The 18293-nt window shown below is 45.7% G+C and overlaps 1 protein-coding gene across 1 annotated transcript in view; it reads left to right on the top strand.

Annotated features, from left to right (window-relative positions):
- Window positions 1–1597: 1597 nt before the first annotated feature.
- The window catches only part of zbtb47b (zinc finger and BTB domain containing 47b), a 25974-nt gene continuing 9278 nt past the window's right edge, over window positions 1598–18293 (top strand). The window contains exons 1-2 of the mRNA XM_035619165.2: window positions 1598–1741; window positions 16597–17973. Coding sequence (XP_035475058.2) covers window positions 1739–1741; window positions 16597–17973 — 1380 coding nt within the window. The 5' untranslated portion in view covers window positions 1598–1738. The remainder of the gene's footprint in view (window positions 1742–16596; window positions 17974–18293) is intronic.

Below are 18293 nucleotides of genomic sequence, written 5' to 3'. Positions count from 1 at the left end.
TTCTCCTCACCTTGTTATGAGTGTATCGACCTCTCCTTCACACAGGCTGCTCAGGAGTGAGCGATGGCGTCGGGGCTCCAGAGGCCCTCGGTTGAATTACCAAACGGTGTGGGCAGCTTCTCTGTGGCGCAGCAGACCCCTGTGGGAGTGTGGACGCTCCAGTGTTTTCTGTGTGGCAATTATAGCAGAAACTGTTAATTGGAAAAATGAATAAGCTATCACTTTCACTATTTTTTACAACTGATTAATTTGAAGCCATTTCTCAAGCAGAGAGGTCCAACGTTTGCTGGTCCCAGCTTCTCCAATGTGATTATTTGTCTGAAAATGACATAACCTTTCTCTCAGCACGTCTAACGTGTACAAATTGTTGTATGTCGAACAAAACCAAAGTATAGATATGACAAGTTGTGATTTATTAGGGGGGTTAAGTGCCAGGCTGCGACCAGGCACATCACAGAGATATGACATATTAATTCATGAGCCTTAAATGTGCCACTAAACAAATTTGTTACCTTCGGATCATGGCCTGCCCGAGGCATAGGCGAATAAACGGTTGCTTAGGGCCCACGTGGCCACCAGGGGGCCCCCAGGAGCACTTGAAATGCCCAACAAGAAAGCTCCATTTTTTACTGATTTTCTTATATAAATGTTATATTATGTCAATTCTATTCTTTTATTTGTACAGCGCCAAATCAGAACATACATTGTCTTAAGGCACTTAACATAGTGAGGTAGCATATAAAGATAGAGATAAAGGCAATGTCACAAAAAAAGTGCAGAGAAAAGAGGGAGGGGGTGGGGGTGCATCCAAATCTAATTCTGCCAAGGGCCCAATATATGCTACGGCCGGCTTTGCTTTGGATACTGTTTCCAGTCTTAAGGCTAAGCTAAGCTAACTGGCAGTGTGTGCGTATAGGGACGTGTCGCCTCATCATTGTGTTACTCTTGTCATGGTGTCACCTGCATTACCTGTCTCTTAGGGTGCACATGTGAATGTGGCCCCTGGGGCCCCACAGAAGCGTGATCAGGCACTGGCTGGTGCAAAGGGGAAGGGAGAGTTTTATTTCATTGCAGTGCGTTCAAAGCAAATCTTCCTTTCGTAACCAATCAACGGACTCAACGTGCATACAAAAAATGTCCAATAGTTGTGCACAAATACGGTCAAAGTTATGACAACGCCGTTACGTGTGATCGCTGTGCTTCAGCACGGGACATTTGGATGAACCCCGTGACCCCTGCGCATCTGTCCGCCCGGCTGACGTCACGCGGCGTGTGCGCCAGGAGCGCACGGTGGAAGAGGAAGCCGCGGCGCACCCCGGGCTTTCTGCGCCATATGGCCGCGCGTCCTTTGGCTCCCCGCCAGACCGCCGTCCTCGTGCGCCAGAAAAGGAACGGGCATGAGGAAAACAATGCGCCCGCCTCGCAGCTCCGCGTGGAAGAAACGGTGCCGTGTCCCTTTAAAAGCGTCTGACAAAAAAAACGAGCCCATATGATCCCCGAGCTCCAATCACCAATTCCTCCTGCTAAAGCAGCCTCTGCATTTTTGTGTCTGGTCTGAATGCTACAGCAGCACAGGGGGTGGGTGGGGGGGGGAAGGAATAGATTGTGGATAAGGCAACAAAAAAAACAAACAACTGAAGAAATGTGACAACCCAACGGTCATTTTCATGGCGAGGGGGGATCTGCTGCGAAAGGAGTTATTCTCGGACTCCTTCGAGCCTCGAAACGCTGGATCAAAATGGTAGGCTACAGGGCAGCGCTGTATTTTTTTTTTTGTTGTTGTTGTTGTTGTTTATTTTTTTGTGTCCCTTCTTGATCTCTTGCAAAAAAAACCCAATGATCATTCTGCTCCTCAGCAGGCCGATCAAACTTGCCACACTCGTGTGCCCGCCCGTGCGTCACCGGCGGGGTCCTTGTGGCCCCGTGTGCGTCGGCGTCGAAGTTTGCAACTTGCCGACATGGCACAAGTTGGAAATAGAAGGTGCTGGGAGAAAGCGGCGCGGCTACAATAGCTATATTGATGCGGAGAAGGAGTTAAATTCTTTCATATCAGGGCGCTTCTGCAACCCCCCCCCCCCCCCAAACCTCAGGTCGTGACTGGTGCATGTGTGTCGACAGGACCAGAGGAATAACTGCCCCCCCCCCCCCCCCCCCCCTTTTTTTTTTAATTCTCTGAGGCTCACAGCCGGTGCAGGGGCAAGTTTATCAGGCTTTGACATTCGTGCATACATTACAGAATCATTGCCCAGTGTCATTTAATCGATGAGTAGGTGTCTGGGTATCTGCACTTGACTGTTGGTGAATGGAAAGAGACACTTTTTTTTTTTGTTTTAAAGGCTGCACAGTACAAATAAGATGCAAATGTCATTTTCTGTTCTGTTGTCAAAAATACTGAATGTGTAAGTGTAGAATCTATCCTCACTTTCTTCTGGCAAATTTTTCATCCACTTTTCCAGGCCTTGCCACTTTATATATATATATATATATATATATATATATGTGACTCTCATTTCCCACTATGTTTGAATTCCTCCAACGACAGATACGAAGACGGCTCTGTGCAGACAGACGGAGCTGTGGGAATAGAGGCAGACAGGGGGCTCTGTCTCCGGGGTCATGTTAGGATGCCTCATTAGGAAAGCATGTGGAGCCCGATGCAGCGGTGGAGTAATCCCGGCGCGTGTTCACATCTGGAGGCTTGGGTTAATATCTGGGTCAGGTCAGCGGGGTTAGCCCCGGTGCTCGCTGGGTGGCTTCTGGTGGGAGTGAGCGGGTTTGGGTTATTGCTGTGTTTTCCTTCCCCCCTTTTTTTGTTTTCTCTATTTGCCTTTTCTCTTCTTCTCTCTGTGTGTGAGCGCATGAGAGTGTAAGCTGCGATAAACAAAGTACAAACTGTACCCTGGCGAAAATGCAATGCGCCCGTGATCGGAGATAGTAAATCTTTTTGACTGTTTAGGTAAACATGCCACAGATAATTTCCCGCAATTACTTGACATCAAAAGCAGGATTAGTCCCGACTAATTTTTGTTTTTGATTTTAATCAATGGCCTCAATTTATAGCCAATAAATTCACATTATTCTTGGATGGATTGCTGAAACCGGCCTTCGGGACACGGGCCCCAGGGGCCTCAACAGGTCAGGACCGTAGCCACCTGGACCAGAACCCTCAATGTGAAGGGTCCTACAAGCAGATGTGATAGTACAAAGGAGGAACGACCTCAAAGCACCACAGAATGAGTACGACTTGACACGACGTGATTTAAAAAATCAGTTTGCGCAAAGCGACTTGTGTTGGACGGGGGTCCCTTTATCTGGTGGTGGACATGTGAAAGTAATTGTGCCGATGTTGACGTTCATACTGTACTTTTTTCGGCTGCTTGAAACAGTTCAAATTTCAGCCAGTAGTCCGGAGTCACTCGGGCTCTTATCCCCACAGGGTGCTGGGAGTTTTACGTAACTGTCTATTCAGGGTATTCCTGCCCACCCTTGACTTTGAGGCTTCACTGTCTCTGGGTGTTAAGCAAGGAAACCGCCTTTAGTCCTTGTGACAAGCGGAGCCATTCCCGAGCCCCGGCAACAAACTCCGGCAGACATCCCCCCCCCCCGGTTGGAGGCCGCTCTCCTTGGGGAACTCGGACCGTACTGTAGGTGCTGCTAATTTATGCCCCTGAGATTAAGAAAAGCAGACAAGGCTGCAGACAGCAAGGTCAAACTCGCTGGGCTTATGTAAGGTTCCCTTTGCTGTTGTTGGTTCAAATGGCACAAGTTTGTTTGAAGCCAGGTCTGACGGTTAATTCTCTCTTGAATAAATCTTTGTGCTGTTCGGGTTCTCAGCGGTGTCAGCCAGCATCTGTGTCTTTGCAACGGGGGAAAACGATGGCACTTTTCAAAAAAAGGAAAAGAAGAAAAAACAACTTTTGAACTCCATTATCAAAGAGGCCAAACGGATTTCTCTTTCCGTAACAATGTGATATGAGGACTTCTTTTAGCCTTTCTTTGTGAGGAATTTGAGGATACTAAGAGTGGTTGAAAACGCAGAGTTCTTAAAGCATCCAGCTGAATTCGGGCCAGAGAGAGAGGGAGAGAGGGACTTAGGAGGAGCTTTGAAGCAGAGGGGGATGAGTTTTCATGCTGTTTCCAGAGAGTAGCCAAGAAGGAAAGTAGAGATCCTTGAACTGATAGTTACCACAAATATTTGTTCGACGTTTAGTTACACACACACACGCACACACAAAGATTAATGTTTTGGTTTTCATTCTGGAATGACAGAATTTTTTATTTATTTCAGTTGCAAGAATGTTTCAATAATTAAGCACAAGTCCATTTTAAAATGCTACTCCTTAACCACCAACTTCTTTTTCCATGTCAAACTAATTGACGTGTTGATTCAATGTTAGCATGCGCTTAGCTTAGCATTAAAAAACTGGAGCGAGGGGGGGGGCTGAAGTTGACAGAATCTACCTCCCGAGCACCCCAGTAGCTCACTATTAAAGAACTTTATTTTCATTTTTGTTTCATTTGTACAAAAATGTAAGTTTAAACGACGGTGCGCCATTTTGCTGGGACTATTCTCAGTGTTTGAGTAGTTGCCAGGTAACCAGTGGAGTCTCCAGGAGGTCACCGCCCCAGCCAAGAAATAGTCTGCCACATAACGCCCCCATGTTAGTAGAAACTTACAGGTCGGTGGATTTTGACCCTGTTGGACAAAAACCAGGCTAACCCTTTCCCCACTGTTTACAGTGTTTGTGCTAAGCTAAGCTAACTAGCCGCCGGCTGTGGCTTTCGTATTTCCTGTAGGCTACAGACCAAGTGGCAACCCACAGTGACGTCACCCGTTCGTTTGTGAGCTGCCGTTTTGGAGGACTTTTTTACCAGGGAGTCGCCCTCTGCTGGTCATTCCAGAGAATACAGGCTTCAGGCCAACTCCCGCATTGGCTTCATTTTCCGGACCCCTGTGACTTTGTCCATTTTTGTTTACAGTCTGTGCCACAGACATTACATCGGTACTTGTCTTCTCGCGTAGCTCTCCACCAGAAAGCATATTAACACGTTCCTTTTAAACGTCGAACAAATTCCTTTAGGCTCGTTGCTCGATATTTCTCCGCTGTCCATTGATTGGCTGCAACGATAGAATGCCGATGCTCCTCCTCCGCCTCTTTTCATCCCCGTCCTCTCTGACCTTCTCATCAAACATATCAACTGCCCACATACACACACAGAGTATTGCCACAGCCGAGAGATTCCTGTGATAAGGATCTCTCCAGAGTCCTGTGTTACCCTCTTCCCTCTTTGTGTCATGCTATCAAAGGGATAATGAAGATATCACAGTTTAATAGCCCTGGGGTACGTCTGCACCTGCTCACTGCCGCACATCAGAATGATCTTTTGTCTCTAAGAGAACTCCTGAAAGATTCCCCCTTTTGCCCTCTGTGTCATGTATTCATGAGATTTTTGTCGCTGACTTTTATATATTTGTTTGACTCCACTCTGTTGATTGCATTCTCCAAAAAGAAATATCTCTGATTGTTGCAACCCTCCGCACGCTGTTGTGCCACAGGTATTTGGCATGAGAAATAGTGCACGCACACACGCACGCACCCAGCAAAATGGCGCGCACGTAACGCGGCGCGTGAGGAGGAGATGCCAGCACCGCGGGCCCCCCTCTTGGCCAGGCTTCCTGACTCAGCACTTCCTCCCCCAACTCATTGGCCCAGGCGCAAACTTCCTGGCAGAGCTTCAGCGCGGACGCTCTAACCTCATTGCACCCGCCCCTCGTACACCCTCCTCGTGGCAGCTCCTCTGATTATCCAACTACTTGTCATCTCAACTCCAGACGGCTGGCAATTAATGTCTTCTTACAACATCACGTCTGATTGTTCAGCACACGCTGTATTCAGCGTCACCAAACCGATAAAACAGCCACTCGGTTTGTTCAAAGGACAAGCCGGCAGATAGGAGTTTGCGGATCATGCAGCCGTGGCAACCGCGCTCACGCTGTCAAATTTCGATGTACCGTACGTCGGCAAGATGCCGCTCGTGCTATGTTCTAGTCCTTATTTTTGTTTGTGCATCCCAATTTCATGCCTGGGTAGACACGTATCAGTTGTAGATTGTCTTGTCACCTGTGGTTGCATTAACATATAGATGGAAATGTATTTAAATCTAATGGTGAAAGCTGGAGGAGCTCCACCAAGGCCGGGGCGAGCTCCATACTGGTGGATTATTAGGGCAGCGAGAAGTGTTCGGTGTGGAGGGGAGATTGGACGTCCAGGATTAGAGCAGCACTAATGCTGATAAGTTTGTCTTTATTAATTGCAGCCAGCAGTGAATGCTGTGGTTAAGAAAGTAAAATATCATAACAGGCTGAGGGGAATTAAATAATTTGCTAAAGTGGTGGAAAGAGAAGGCTAAATAACGAGCAGCATATTTCAATGCAATTTTTAACTTGCTCTTTGCTCTCATCTAAAATTATTCCGATGTGCATTTAATATCATTCAGTTTTCACGTGTTCAGTTTTTTTAGGTTGTTCAGCTGAGTCATGTAGAGTTTATTTGACCTGTTTCTCAATTGCATTTACGGATATTCATCAGGACCAGGCCTACAACTAATTTATTCATCAGCAGATTATTTACTTCGTTAGAATAGTTTTCCTTTAACTTAGTTTTGCACTTCCACAAAGTTTGGCAGCCTTTATGGAAGTGGGCTCCAATGATGACAGATTTTTAAGAACAACTGACAAAACGAATGAGGCAGAGGTCAACATATCCAGTTATTGCTGGTGTTAAGTTATGTAACCGACCATACTCAATGACCTTGTTAATCTTTCCTTCTCCTTCACCGTACCATAGATGCCAAATGCAGATTTTGTAGAAGGCAAGGACGGAACATAATCGCGAGACTTGCATAATCGTCAAATACTGGCATTCTGGACTGGTGATAGGGTTCGCCTGACTCATGGGTCAGACGCTTCTCATAATGCGGGTCAGTAGCGTCTTTCATCTCAAACTCCATTTGGACTCAGTTTGTTTTTCCCTAAAAAAAGATGGATGGTCGAAATAGTTTGTGATTCATTTTGTCAGTTAACTGGGGCATTTTCAGTTTTCGTTCAACGTTAAAGAGAGCATAGTTCATTAATTTGCTTTTATAACAAAGCTTGGATAGATATGTTTGGGATGCACCACAAACTAGTCAACTTTTGTTTAGAATTTCGGGATTTTCCGCGATTCTTTCACAGTACAGCTGTTTGACGACTTATGACGGCTGATTTCCCACCAATCTGCATCACACGCAGCACTTGTTTACTGGATTATATAATCCCATAGGCTAATATCACAAGGTATAACTATCAGCCTTAATACCGTTACTATTCAATGAACAGGGCCATGACGGTGAGTATTAAACGTCACCATAATGTGGCTGTGCATGTGACTGTCCTGTGTGTAACCTCGGCAGTGAGTGCAATGGCATCCGTCGCTGTAGCTCCCCCTGTAGTTATTGGGCATTGATTTTTAGTAGCATTTTTTTATCATAGAGCTATAATGATCACTGCAGGGCTTGTTAAAAAGCGAGACCTTGTCACTTGTGCTCTTACCAGTCTGGCTGGCCTGTGCAAGAGCAGCATGATCGAAAATACAAGGTAATGTGAGTCCAGTCACATTCAAACCCTCTTTTTCATCCGTCTGCATCAGCAGTATCGCCACGCACACCGCATTTCTTTATTTCCTGTTTACTGATGTGGGCACAAATGCATGATTATGATGCAGGTATGCACGCACAGGCGTTCAGTTTAGGGTTGCAGGCAGGGCGGGTGGATGTGCGTCTGCTACTGTATATGCTACTCCAACCTCAAGGTCAGTGCTGGGTCTCTGTGCTGATTGGATTTAGAGAGAAAAGCAGGGAGTGCAGACTGCAGACACAGGCAAAATCATCCACTAGACTCATGGACAGACAAAGGACCACTGGGTGCAGACATGTAGAAGGTCAATTGCAACTGAAAAGCATCGAAAGCAACAATTGCAACTGAAAAGCATCGGAGGGGTAATGTATACCCTGCGTGCTTGTTGTATATTAACATCTATAAACACTATACTGTATTGTCCCGCCAGAGTTTTTCAGTGATACAATTTCTTTTTACTCATCAAATATCTCTAACTAATGCTAGTTTTTTGCAGCTTTGCTTCATTGTAGAGCTGTGTGCAGCGCTCTTTGCCCCTGCTGTCACTCTCTTTCCCTCTCTCTCGCTTTCACACAAACACACCGACCATCAGCAGCACCGCCCATGTCGTAGGCGCATTAAAACATCTATTAAGTTTCTTCTGTCCAAGGCAGGCAGGCAGAATTCAGCATGAATTCGGTTGATGCCGCTTTCACTGTGCGCATTCAAACGACAGGCAGCTGTCTTCTTAACACCGACCCTGCCCAGACAGCGATCACTACCCTGCTCCTGGATATGTCGGTAATGACTGTTGCCATGTCGTGGTTGCGTTTTGTGGTTGCTTTGTGTCTGTTGTGGTCATGTTGTTTCCCTGCGGTTGATTTCTGGTTAATTGTCGTCATTTTGCATCTCTGTGTAGTTTGTCTTTAAGGTCGTTTCGCATCCATTTGAAGTTGTCACTGGTCATCTTGCTTCGATTTTTTGGGGGTCTTTTTCTGTCTATTTATTGTGATTCTGTATTCTTGTTTTGCATATCTTTAAAATTGGTTTGTTTGTAGTGGTTTCTGTGATTTCTGTGTTGACAGAGGCTCTGGCCCAGGGGCTCAGGGTCTTCACTAATCCACCCACGACTCAACACAAACACTGATATCAGGTAGGCAACGCGGCAGATGGCTTTCCATCTAGGCTGGACTTGTCCAGTCTACATCCAAGTCCATATAACACCCAGAATATTTGGCCATGCAACACTTGTCACCAACAGAATCAGTATTCACTCTGGCTTAGCATCTCCAGGACTGAACCTGTCTGTTGTTTGGCGTCAGCAGCAGGGAAGGTCTGGTGAGCACACAGAGGACACAGTGTCAGTCATTACCCTGATGACTTTTTAATGGCGGCCTGATTAGACTCCACGAGGAATGACATGCCCTTGTCCCTTTCCGTTTGCTTGTGTTTACGCGTGAGCTGATCCATTTCCCACCATGTAAAAGCACTGTGACGTTACTGCGAGGCCGGTTACTGTGTGATATCTTTGTGCAGAGTTTGTATTCGGGCCTGTCATGCTCCACTCTCATCGGCACTGATGATGACTCAAGGATGTGTGTGTGCATGTGGGTGTAGGGGTTTGGCGCTGCTCTCCCACCATCTTCATACTAGTGAGTGAGATGAGGCCTGACAGGGTGCCCGCTCGCCTTCTTCCGGGTGTCAGTCACGTCCAGCCCTGCACCGGGTTCCTTAGCAGGAGGCCTTGCTGTGAAGAGGGCTGCCGAGTGTGCTCTGTGGGTGGAAGTGGCAAAGCCCCCCTCCCCCCAACTCCCCACTGGGTGACAATAGGTTCAGGGCAAGAGCTCATGGGATTGCTGTCTTCATGACTGTGGATGGTGGGGGGATCTGCTCCCTTGGTCCCTGATGGTCATTGCCAACTGGAGAGACTTCACTGTGTGTTTGTACAGTTTGACATTTGGCTGGTGGCAAGTTGCACTTGTTTCTAAAATCATTTCACGGGCATTTTGTGGCCTGAATGAAATTTGTAGAATCCAGGCTGAGTGAAAAAATTGCTTTGCAGTAAATTGTGGTATTGAGATGGGAGGGACAGCTGAACTGTAATGTTGCCTGAATTGTTGTGGAAGCTAATGGTTATTTTCATAATGGATCAATCTTACTTTGCTTTACTGCACTAATCACACAATTGCTAGGTCTATAAAATGTCAAAAAGTAGTAAGAAATATGCCCATCACAGTTTCATAGAGCCCAAAGGGATAATTTCTAATTGCTTTTTTTTTGGTTGGACCAACAGTCCAAGAACTAAAATTTTCCTCATTTTACAATACAGTAAACTAAACTATATTCAGTTTACTGTATTGTAAAATGAGGAAAGACAAGCAAATCCTCACGTTTGAGATGCTGGAACCATCATATGTTTTTTACTACTAAAAATGTTCTGTTTTCAGCTAATCTATTAATCACCCATGTAAGATGTATCTGGCGGATGTAGTTTTGTAGATGTATAATATGCCAGTTACCTTAAGCATACTGTATCCGGCGCTCCACTATTTGGGAATGAAAAAGGACAGGCGCTTTCAAAAATTGATTGGATGGTCTATAGATGGTCTATAGAAGAATAGTGAAAATATCTCCATCAAGAAAATCCTTCAGTGCTGTTCTATTTTTCCACGAAGAAATACTCTCCAGTTCTGATATATTGAATGCAATAGCAACTCCTACGCTAACCTCTTTAGGCATCGACAATATTCTTAATGGACAGTAATGTCGTCAGAAGCACTGTGTTTCAGTCACATGTGAAAAGCCCGGAGCCTTGTGAGATACATTTTCATATATATTCATAAATATAAAAGCTCAGCTAATGTCCATTCCATAACATATCTGATTTTTCATGCCTACTCTTACATGCACAAATATCAGCATTAATTCGAGCTGCTGCACTGATTCAAAATTCAAACCATTGAATTAATTGGGAAGGTATATAATACACAATAATGTATAGTGGTGTTAATTTTGTCCATATTCAGCTGTAGCTACTTGTGTCATTTTGCAAAGAAGGCAAAGAAAGGTGAGGACACTGAGTTCAGGGTGAGCAGTCGGTAGGCAGACAGACGGACAGAGGGAGAGCTCTAACCCCCTGCAGTGTTTTCCCCATGGGACTCCCTCGTGCCAGAAAACAACCCGCCCTCCCTTGCACTATTGATGTGTCTTTGACTCTGTGCTGTGCGCTGACATTGGCCCCCGCTAATGGCTCAGTCTGTTCACTGGTCAGTCAAAGAAGGTGTTGTTTAGTTCCCTGCTCATAAAGCTGTCATACAAAGGTGAGAGGAACAAAACAGCAATTTGATTTCGCATATACTGTCGGCTCTATCTCAACACGGGGAAAATAATGAAAGTGATGAACGTTTTTGACATTTCACTCAGGCTGCCGTCTAAAATTTACATGTGCCGCCCTTGCAGGAGGCCTCGTTCTTACAGACAAGTGTCACAGAGAGAGGAATGTTTAAAATGGCAGCACAGCGGAGGTCACGGCACAGCCCTGGTCTGCAGCCAGGCTGCACAATGATGGAGATACAGACTCAACAGAACGGTAAATCTCCATGGATCGTCAAGTGCATAGGTGTGGGAGAGAAGAGAGGCCATTCTCACCAGGGACAGTCAAATTAGAAGGAGGCTTTTCATTCTCACACTCGACTCAGTCTGGCTCAGGTCCACGGGTCGCACGCCACAGGCCCCCACATGGCTGAGCCGGGTGAGGTTTCACACTTTATCACTTGTTTTGATTGACACATTGACTGTGAGCTTGACTCGCACCTCATACTCTGACATCACTGGACGAACATCCATTCCAACAGCAATAATTAGTGCAACTTTTTTGTCTGTCGTGATTGATGAGGGCTTCTCTTAGGCCAAGAAGCAACACTGCGCATCATCCATCACGGCTCCATTAAAACTGGATTAGTGGTGAAGCAGTCTCACAGTTTGACACTTTGATTTTTAATCGAAGCATTGCCTAATGATGGCTAATGATGTAAATGCTTTTTAAAAAACACGACCCTCTTCCTGAAGGGCGCCATCCCTCGAAAGGTGGGCAAATTTGACATACTTACTTGAGTGAAACATTTATTTCCTTGAAGGTGACATATTTTAATGCTTCAGGTTTATACTGTTAATTTGTGTTACCACTTGAAAAGATTTACATGCACTAATGTTCAGAAAAGGCATCAGAGTTCTCATACTGCCCATTCCTGCAGCTCCTCTTTTCAACCTCTGTCTAAAACACCTGGATTTATTTGAGCCCCGCCTCCCAATAAACCCCAGTCTGCTCTGATTGGCCAGCTGGCCCAGTCTGTTCTGATTGGTCAACCAATTTTAGAAATGTGTCGGAAATGTCCCGCCCCTTCACCAGAGAAGTGGAGATTCTCAGATTGCAGGCGGGGTTACCAAAATAGTCCAACTGTGACATCACAGTGGGAGAGAAATCTGAACCGGTTGTTCAGAACCAGGCTGTAGGGTCTAGCAAGCTCACAAAAAAACGACAGGGTGGTTTTTTTTCATAGTTTGTGGGCCGGCAGGCTCCACAGATACACACATTTATGTGTACAAACAGTGAAAAAGTGAATTTAGCTAAATATTTCAATCTTTAAATGCACATTAAATGTCTGGGTTTGCTTCTGTATAAATTGTTCCCATTCAGAGTTTGAATGTTTGATATTTAATTGCAAAGCCTCCATTAGGCCAATTAGTGTTATTTTTTAATGAAGATACACTGTCTAGGCAGCAAGTGCTAGGCAGCAAGTACATCTGAGATTTTTTGTTTTTTTAAAATATGGACTAAAATCCCATAATTTAAAATGCAGCAGCTATTGGAATAATTCTGCTTTTCTAAATCACACAAAGGGGAGGGAAAAACACAGTAAAATAAATAACAGTTTTATTGGATTAAAGCAACCTTGACCTCTGCAGTGCAAGAAGATCCCCCTCCCATTGTTGTGTTTGGCAGATGATGAAATGATCTGCGTTTGAGAGGGTGAACAGAGCTTTGACTGAGGCTCGTTTAAATGACACCTCTAGTCGGGTGCATCACTAATCCCCCCGCTGCGTGTTTGTCAGGGATCAGGCCAAACATGAATAATGTATTGTGAGACATCTGACTGAGAGGCTGGTTAAAGGTGGCGCTCCGTCTAATGACGACAAACAAGCTCCCTCCCTGACAGAGAGAGAGAGAGAGAGAGACGATGATGAGGGAGCTTGGATCTTGTGTCTGGATCCAAAGTAAATACTAAGTAAATGATATTTGATTGGCTACTGTATGTGATGAAATGTGACAAGATGGCTTCATCTTTATTGCATATTGACTGACATGGCTGCTGCGTGGTAACTACAACTGTTTGCTTAGATTAAAGATTAAGAGTTTCAAAGCATTTGTTGAGATTAAAATAATAGAGCCATATTTTTCCAAAAATTTCCAATACCGATATAATGCCATTATATATATTTCAATATATAGGCAATGATTACCCAGACGTTGTTATCAGGAACACACACATAAAGAAATGTAATTGATTGTGGCCTGAAAAAATGAATACACCCAAATATAAAGAACTCAAATTAAGAAAGTTAACATTATGTTTTAACAGAAAATGTAAATGTTTAATTTGCATACATCTGCAAACATTAACACAGATACTTTTTTCTCTCTCTCTCTCTGTGTGTGTGCGTGCGTGCGCGCGTGCACGCGCGCGTGTGTTACCATGTCAAAAGTTATGGCCACATGCATGAGGTCACAAAGACGTTCCAGCATAACATGCTGACAATTCATGAAGTTTTATTTAAGATTTTATTAGGAGATGTCATTCATTTTGTTTATTGTTTCGTCATTTCTTGATGGCTTCAATTATTTTGTGTGTGATACAAATTAATAGCTATAAATATATTTTCTTTCTGTCAGTATTAAGGCAAACATTTACAGCCATACAGACTGACGCGGCGATTTGGGAGCTCATTTGGTGGTCCTGTTTTATAAGTGCATATGGCAAACATCATAATTCTGCATTTCAAAGCCCTGGGATCAAATTAATGGCAGCACAAACTTCACAATCCTGAAGAGTAGGATTGATAAGTGTCAGCGGATCAAGGCGATTACACGGTTTTGTCATTAATACTGTTAGGGTCAGTGGTGCGTATTTGGACCAAGCATGCAGAGGTGGATTGAGTGAAAAAGGAGGAGAAGAGGTTTATTGATATTGTGCAGAACATTGAGCAGAGGCAGGCTGGGGGAATGATGGTCGCTGCGCAGATATCCTGATGGATCCCTGGACAGGGAGACGGATGTGGTGTGGAGTGAGGCGGCACACGAGGGAAAGCCAGCTGACCGGCGCTGGTCTGTGGCATGGGTTGGTGTCCAATCTTGGATATATGTAGGCAGGAAAGACAACGTGAGGGGTAGTTCAGCACAAGCACCCACCCACCCACACACACACGCACACACATGCAACACACACACCCACCCACACACACACACACACACACACACATACACACACACACATAACCACACACACACACACACACACACACACACACACAACCCCAAGACAGATACACCCAAAAAACACAGACACAGGAAAGGGGAGACTGAGGTGCTGGGATCCCCCGGCGTTACAGTCTAGCCGTAACAAATACCTTTACACCTTTAGAACAATTTTCTTTTTGTCATCCCTAAACTGTTGATATTTTGAACGCACTGATGCTCGTTCTATAGGGAACGATCTCCGACTGCATTGTCCTATTTGAATCCCAGAAGAAGGAGGCTGATCGTTATCGCCAAAGGAGCATAACTTCCAGTCCGCAACTTACACTTGATCTGATTAGGGCTGCAGCGTTTTGCCCTTGGGCGACGTCTGTAGCCTGGCGCGGAGACTGATAACACGATCTCCACTCATCTCTAGTTCAGAGTCCAATTTAGCAGCTCCGAACTATGAACAAATCTAACACTCTGTAATTGAATTCTTCGTTCGAACAGGCCAGATTTTTCAAGGTAAGGGCCCAAATGCAATTCCATTTTCCAGCCTGAACAATGAAAAGTCTTTCTCATTGATCTTAAAGAGAAATATATGTTGGGCGGCAGGGAGAGGCAAATATTCTTATTCTAATTATTATTATTATTGTTATTATTTAAAAGACAATTCACAGTCTTTGTATAATGTGATTCCTGATCATTTTGAGTCTACACTGTCCTTACATTACCTGCCATTTTTTCTTTGTCGTAATACTGGAAAATATGAGCTGTACAGATGTAATTATGGTTCACGGCCACATCATTTGCCGGCAGCATATTTACCAAAAACCATGGCTCGTATCAATACTTTGTGTCATTCGTGCCTCTGAGAGACGCCTAAAATGATGCATACCGTTAATTGTTCGGCGGGGTTGGTTAATCATTCGGCATGGTTTCCCTAATTATTTCTCTGGACGTGTTTTGTCTTGTGCATAATTCGCCGTTCCTCGGGGACAGTGTTGTGAGTGGGTGTGCTGAGAGAGCCGCCTAATGGGGGGGAGATGGCAATGAATATCAATGCTCCGACCAGTCAGTCCCTGCAGAGACCAGACACTGTGTGTGTGTGTGTGTGTGTGTGTGTGTGTGTGTGTGTGTGTGTGTGTGTGTGTGTGTGTGTGTGTGTGTGTGTGTGTGTGTGTGTGTGTGTGTGTGTGTGTGTGTGTGTGTGTGTGTGTGTGTGTGTGTGTGTGTGTGTGTGTGTGTGTGCTCTGTCCCCACTCACATCCCGTCTGGATCGAAACACTGCCCTTCCTGTGCTAAAATAAACCCACCTTGGGAAGTGCAGGACCTTGCACAGAGCGCTGAGCGTTACACCTTTTGGTTTTTTCGACCGCATGCGTGCACCGAATAGACTGAAAATCACAATGACCATTAAAAAAAACCAACTGCTGTACTATTGTATTATTAAGAATTTATTTCAACGTTATTTATGCCTTGACTTTTTTTACTATCACATAATATTGACAATGTAATGTGACTGAATTCTGCCACTATGAATCACTTTTCATTTTGGCCGTGAACGTTTGACTAAAGTGTGCATGTATGTTAGTGTTTCTTTTTAAAGTAACAGACATGGCATAAGCCTATTGCGAATACCGCAGCATTTCTAGCGTCAAGATCATTCGCAACCAATCACCCTCGGTGGAGTTTTATGCAAACACGTGCAGTTGGACAAGAAAACACAGAAAAACACACAAATAATACAGTAAAAAAAATACCATAAGAAACCATCGCTCCATTCCTGACCCTTCTTCAAACATTGTTTCACCTCAAGTTTCCTGGCTATAGGATGTTGCACATATTGATTCTCTGAAAGGAAGTTTTATGAAATGATACTTCCCAGTTCTGCTTTGATACAGCCCGAGTTACTAATACTCTGAGTAGGTTCAACATGTCACAAAGCACCTTTAGACACTGCTCATACATGTATTAATGGATTAGTTTGATGTGGAATTAAGTGAAATGACCAAACATTGGAGAATTTGGTTGAGGAAACCATTCACAGAATGTACTAAGCAAGCAGCTTGTGATCCCATCACAAGACCTCTTCACATGGAGTTTGTCTTCTTAATGGGAGATTGTAGATGTGCCGGTTTCCTTTTTTTTCTTCCTTCTCATCCATGTTAAATTCTTTGGCAAGTGGGTGAACTCCCTCTGCTGAGGAAGATGATATGATTGATGGCTCCAGAACAGCTATTAAAGGGACCTTGTTGTAAAAGGGTTTTTTTCCTTTCTCATCTGCTGAATCCCAGTTACCTTATTTAGTTTCTTGACATGGCGGTGATGAAATATGATAATTTGGATTCCTATAATATTTTTTACCATCTGTTTCTATTTGAACCTTTTTTCTCTGACCCTCTCCCTCCATCTCCCTCTGTTTCAGCTCATAGTGGAGAAGACCACAGACTTTCCCTCTGCTGAGTTCTCTCTGGTGGAGGATGCGGCTCTGCACTTCACCTGTTTGATGGACAGGCTGAACGAGCAGCGCCTCTTCCAGCCTGACCTCTGTGACGTGGACATCATCCTGCTGCGTCAGCACAGCACCTTCCCGGCCCACAAGGGCGTGCTGGCGGCCTACAGCCCTTTCTTCCACTCCCTGTTCGCCCAAAGCAAGCAGCTGCGGCGGGTGGACCTGTCGCTGGACGCCCTGACCTCGCAGGGCCTGCAGCAGATCCTCAACTTCATCTACACCTCCAAACTGCTGGTGAGCAGTCGCACTGTCCGCGACGTGCTGAACGCAGCCACTCTGCTCCAAATGAACGACATCGCGGCCTCCTGTCGCGACCTCATCAGCAGCCACTCGCTGAGGACCACCTGCACAGATATGGCCAATCAGGAAGGGCTCGGAAGCGGCGACCCCGCTGCTGCAGCGATTCCTGCCAGCCAGCTGTACCGGGAGATCAAACAGGAGTCGGAGCTGGGCAGGGTGTACACGAGGGAGGGCAGCAGCCCATTTTCTGTCAGAGTGGAAGAGGCAGCAGAGACGCCCTCCCAGCAGAAGCAGTACTACCAGAAAGAGGAGGGGACAGGGGGTGGGGTCGGCACAGGTTCTTTGTGCATAGTAGAAGGCAACGGAGTGGAGTCCAAGTCCGCAGACAGCCACACCTCCTTCAACAGGGATCAGATCATAGTCGAAGTGAACCTCAATAACCAGACCCTCAATGTGTCTAAGGGATCGGAGGGCAAATCGGCAACCGCCACTAAGACGGCCACCATGTTTGGCCGTTGCCACAACAACGAGAGAGATTCGGAGGACGACGAGGAGAACGAGGTGGAGGACGATGATGCAGTCGAGGACGACGAGGACGACTTGAAGAGGGGGGACATGTTGGGGCAGAGCAGCGAGGAGGAGGACGAGGAGGAGGACGAAGAAGAAGAGGAGGAGAACACCCTCAACATTCCAGGCTTGGAGCAGGCGGCCATGATGGAGCGACCTCGCCGGGGCACCAGAGCCTTGTCCATGGCGGGGACCACAGCCTCCATGCGGCAGACGCTGGCAGAGGCCACGCTGGCCAACCAGCGGTCGGGCGGGAAGAGGACTCGGGATGTGGAGGGCCTGGGCCAGAAAGTCAGGCTGGAGGAGAAGCAGCACTTCCCGTGCAAGAAGTGCCCGCGCGTCTTCAACAACCGCTGGTACCTGGAAAAACACATGAATGTCACTCACAACCGCATGCAGATCTGCAACAACTGCGGGAAGCGCTTCCTGCTGGAGAGCGAGCTGCTGCTGCACCAACAGACTGACTGTGAGAAGAGCATCCAGGTATGAGTCAACCGAGATTATGAAAGACGCCGCCGCCCCGCAACAAACACACACACACACACACACACACTTACACACTTTGTTTCCTCCACATTTACCATTTCAATGCAGCATTTAAAACGGCAAAATTTACCAACAGTATCAGCTCATTTTAATGTAATGGATTACAGGATGACATTAACCGGCACAAGCGGTCTCAACAGTGAGGGAACGTTAAGCCAGACAGTCCAAACTATATATGCTATTGTAGCGTATTGGTTTGTACAATTGTACAAATGACACTAAGCGAACAAATTAGGCAGTTTGGAAGTTTGTTTGCT

The sequence above is a fragment of the Scophthalmus maximus genome, chromosome 21 (assembly GCF_022379125.1).
Source record: "Scophthalmus maximus strain ysfricsl-2021 chromosome 21, ASM2237912v1, whole genome shotgun sequence".
In the NCBI taxonomy this organism is placed as follows: Eukaryota; Metazoa; Chordata; class Actinopteri; order Pleuronectiformes; family Scophthalmidae; genus Scophthalmus; species Scophthalmus maximus.
This window is presented reverse-complemented; position numbering and strand designations above follow the sequence as displayed.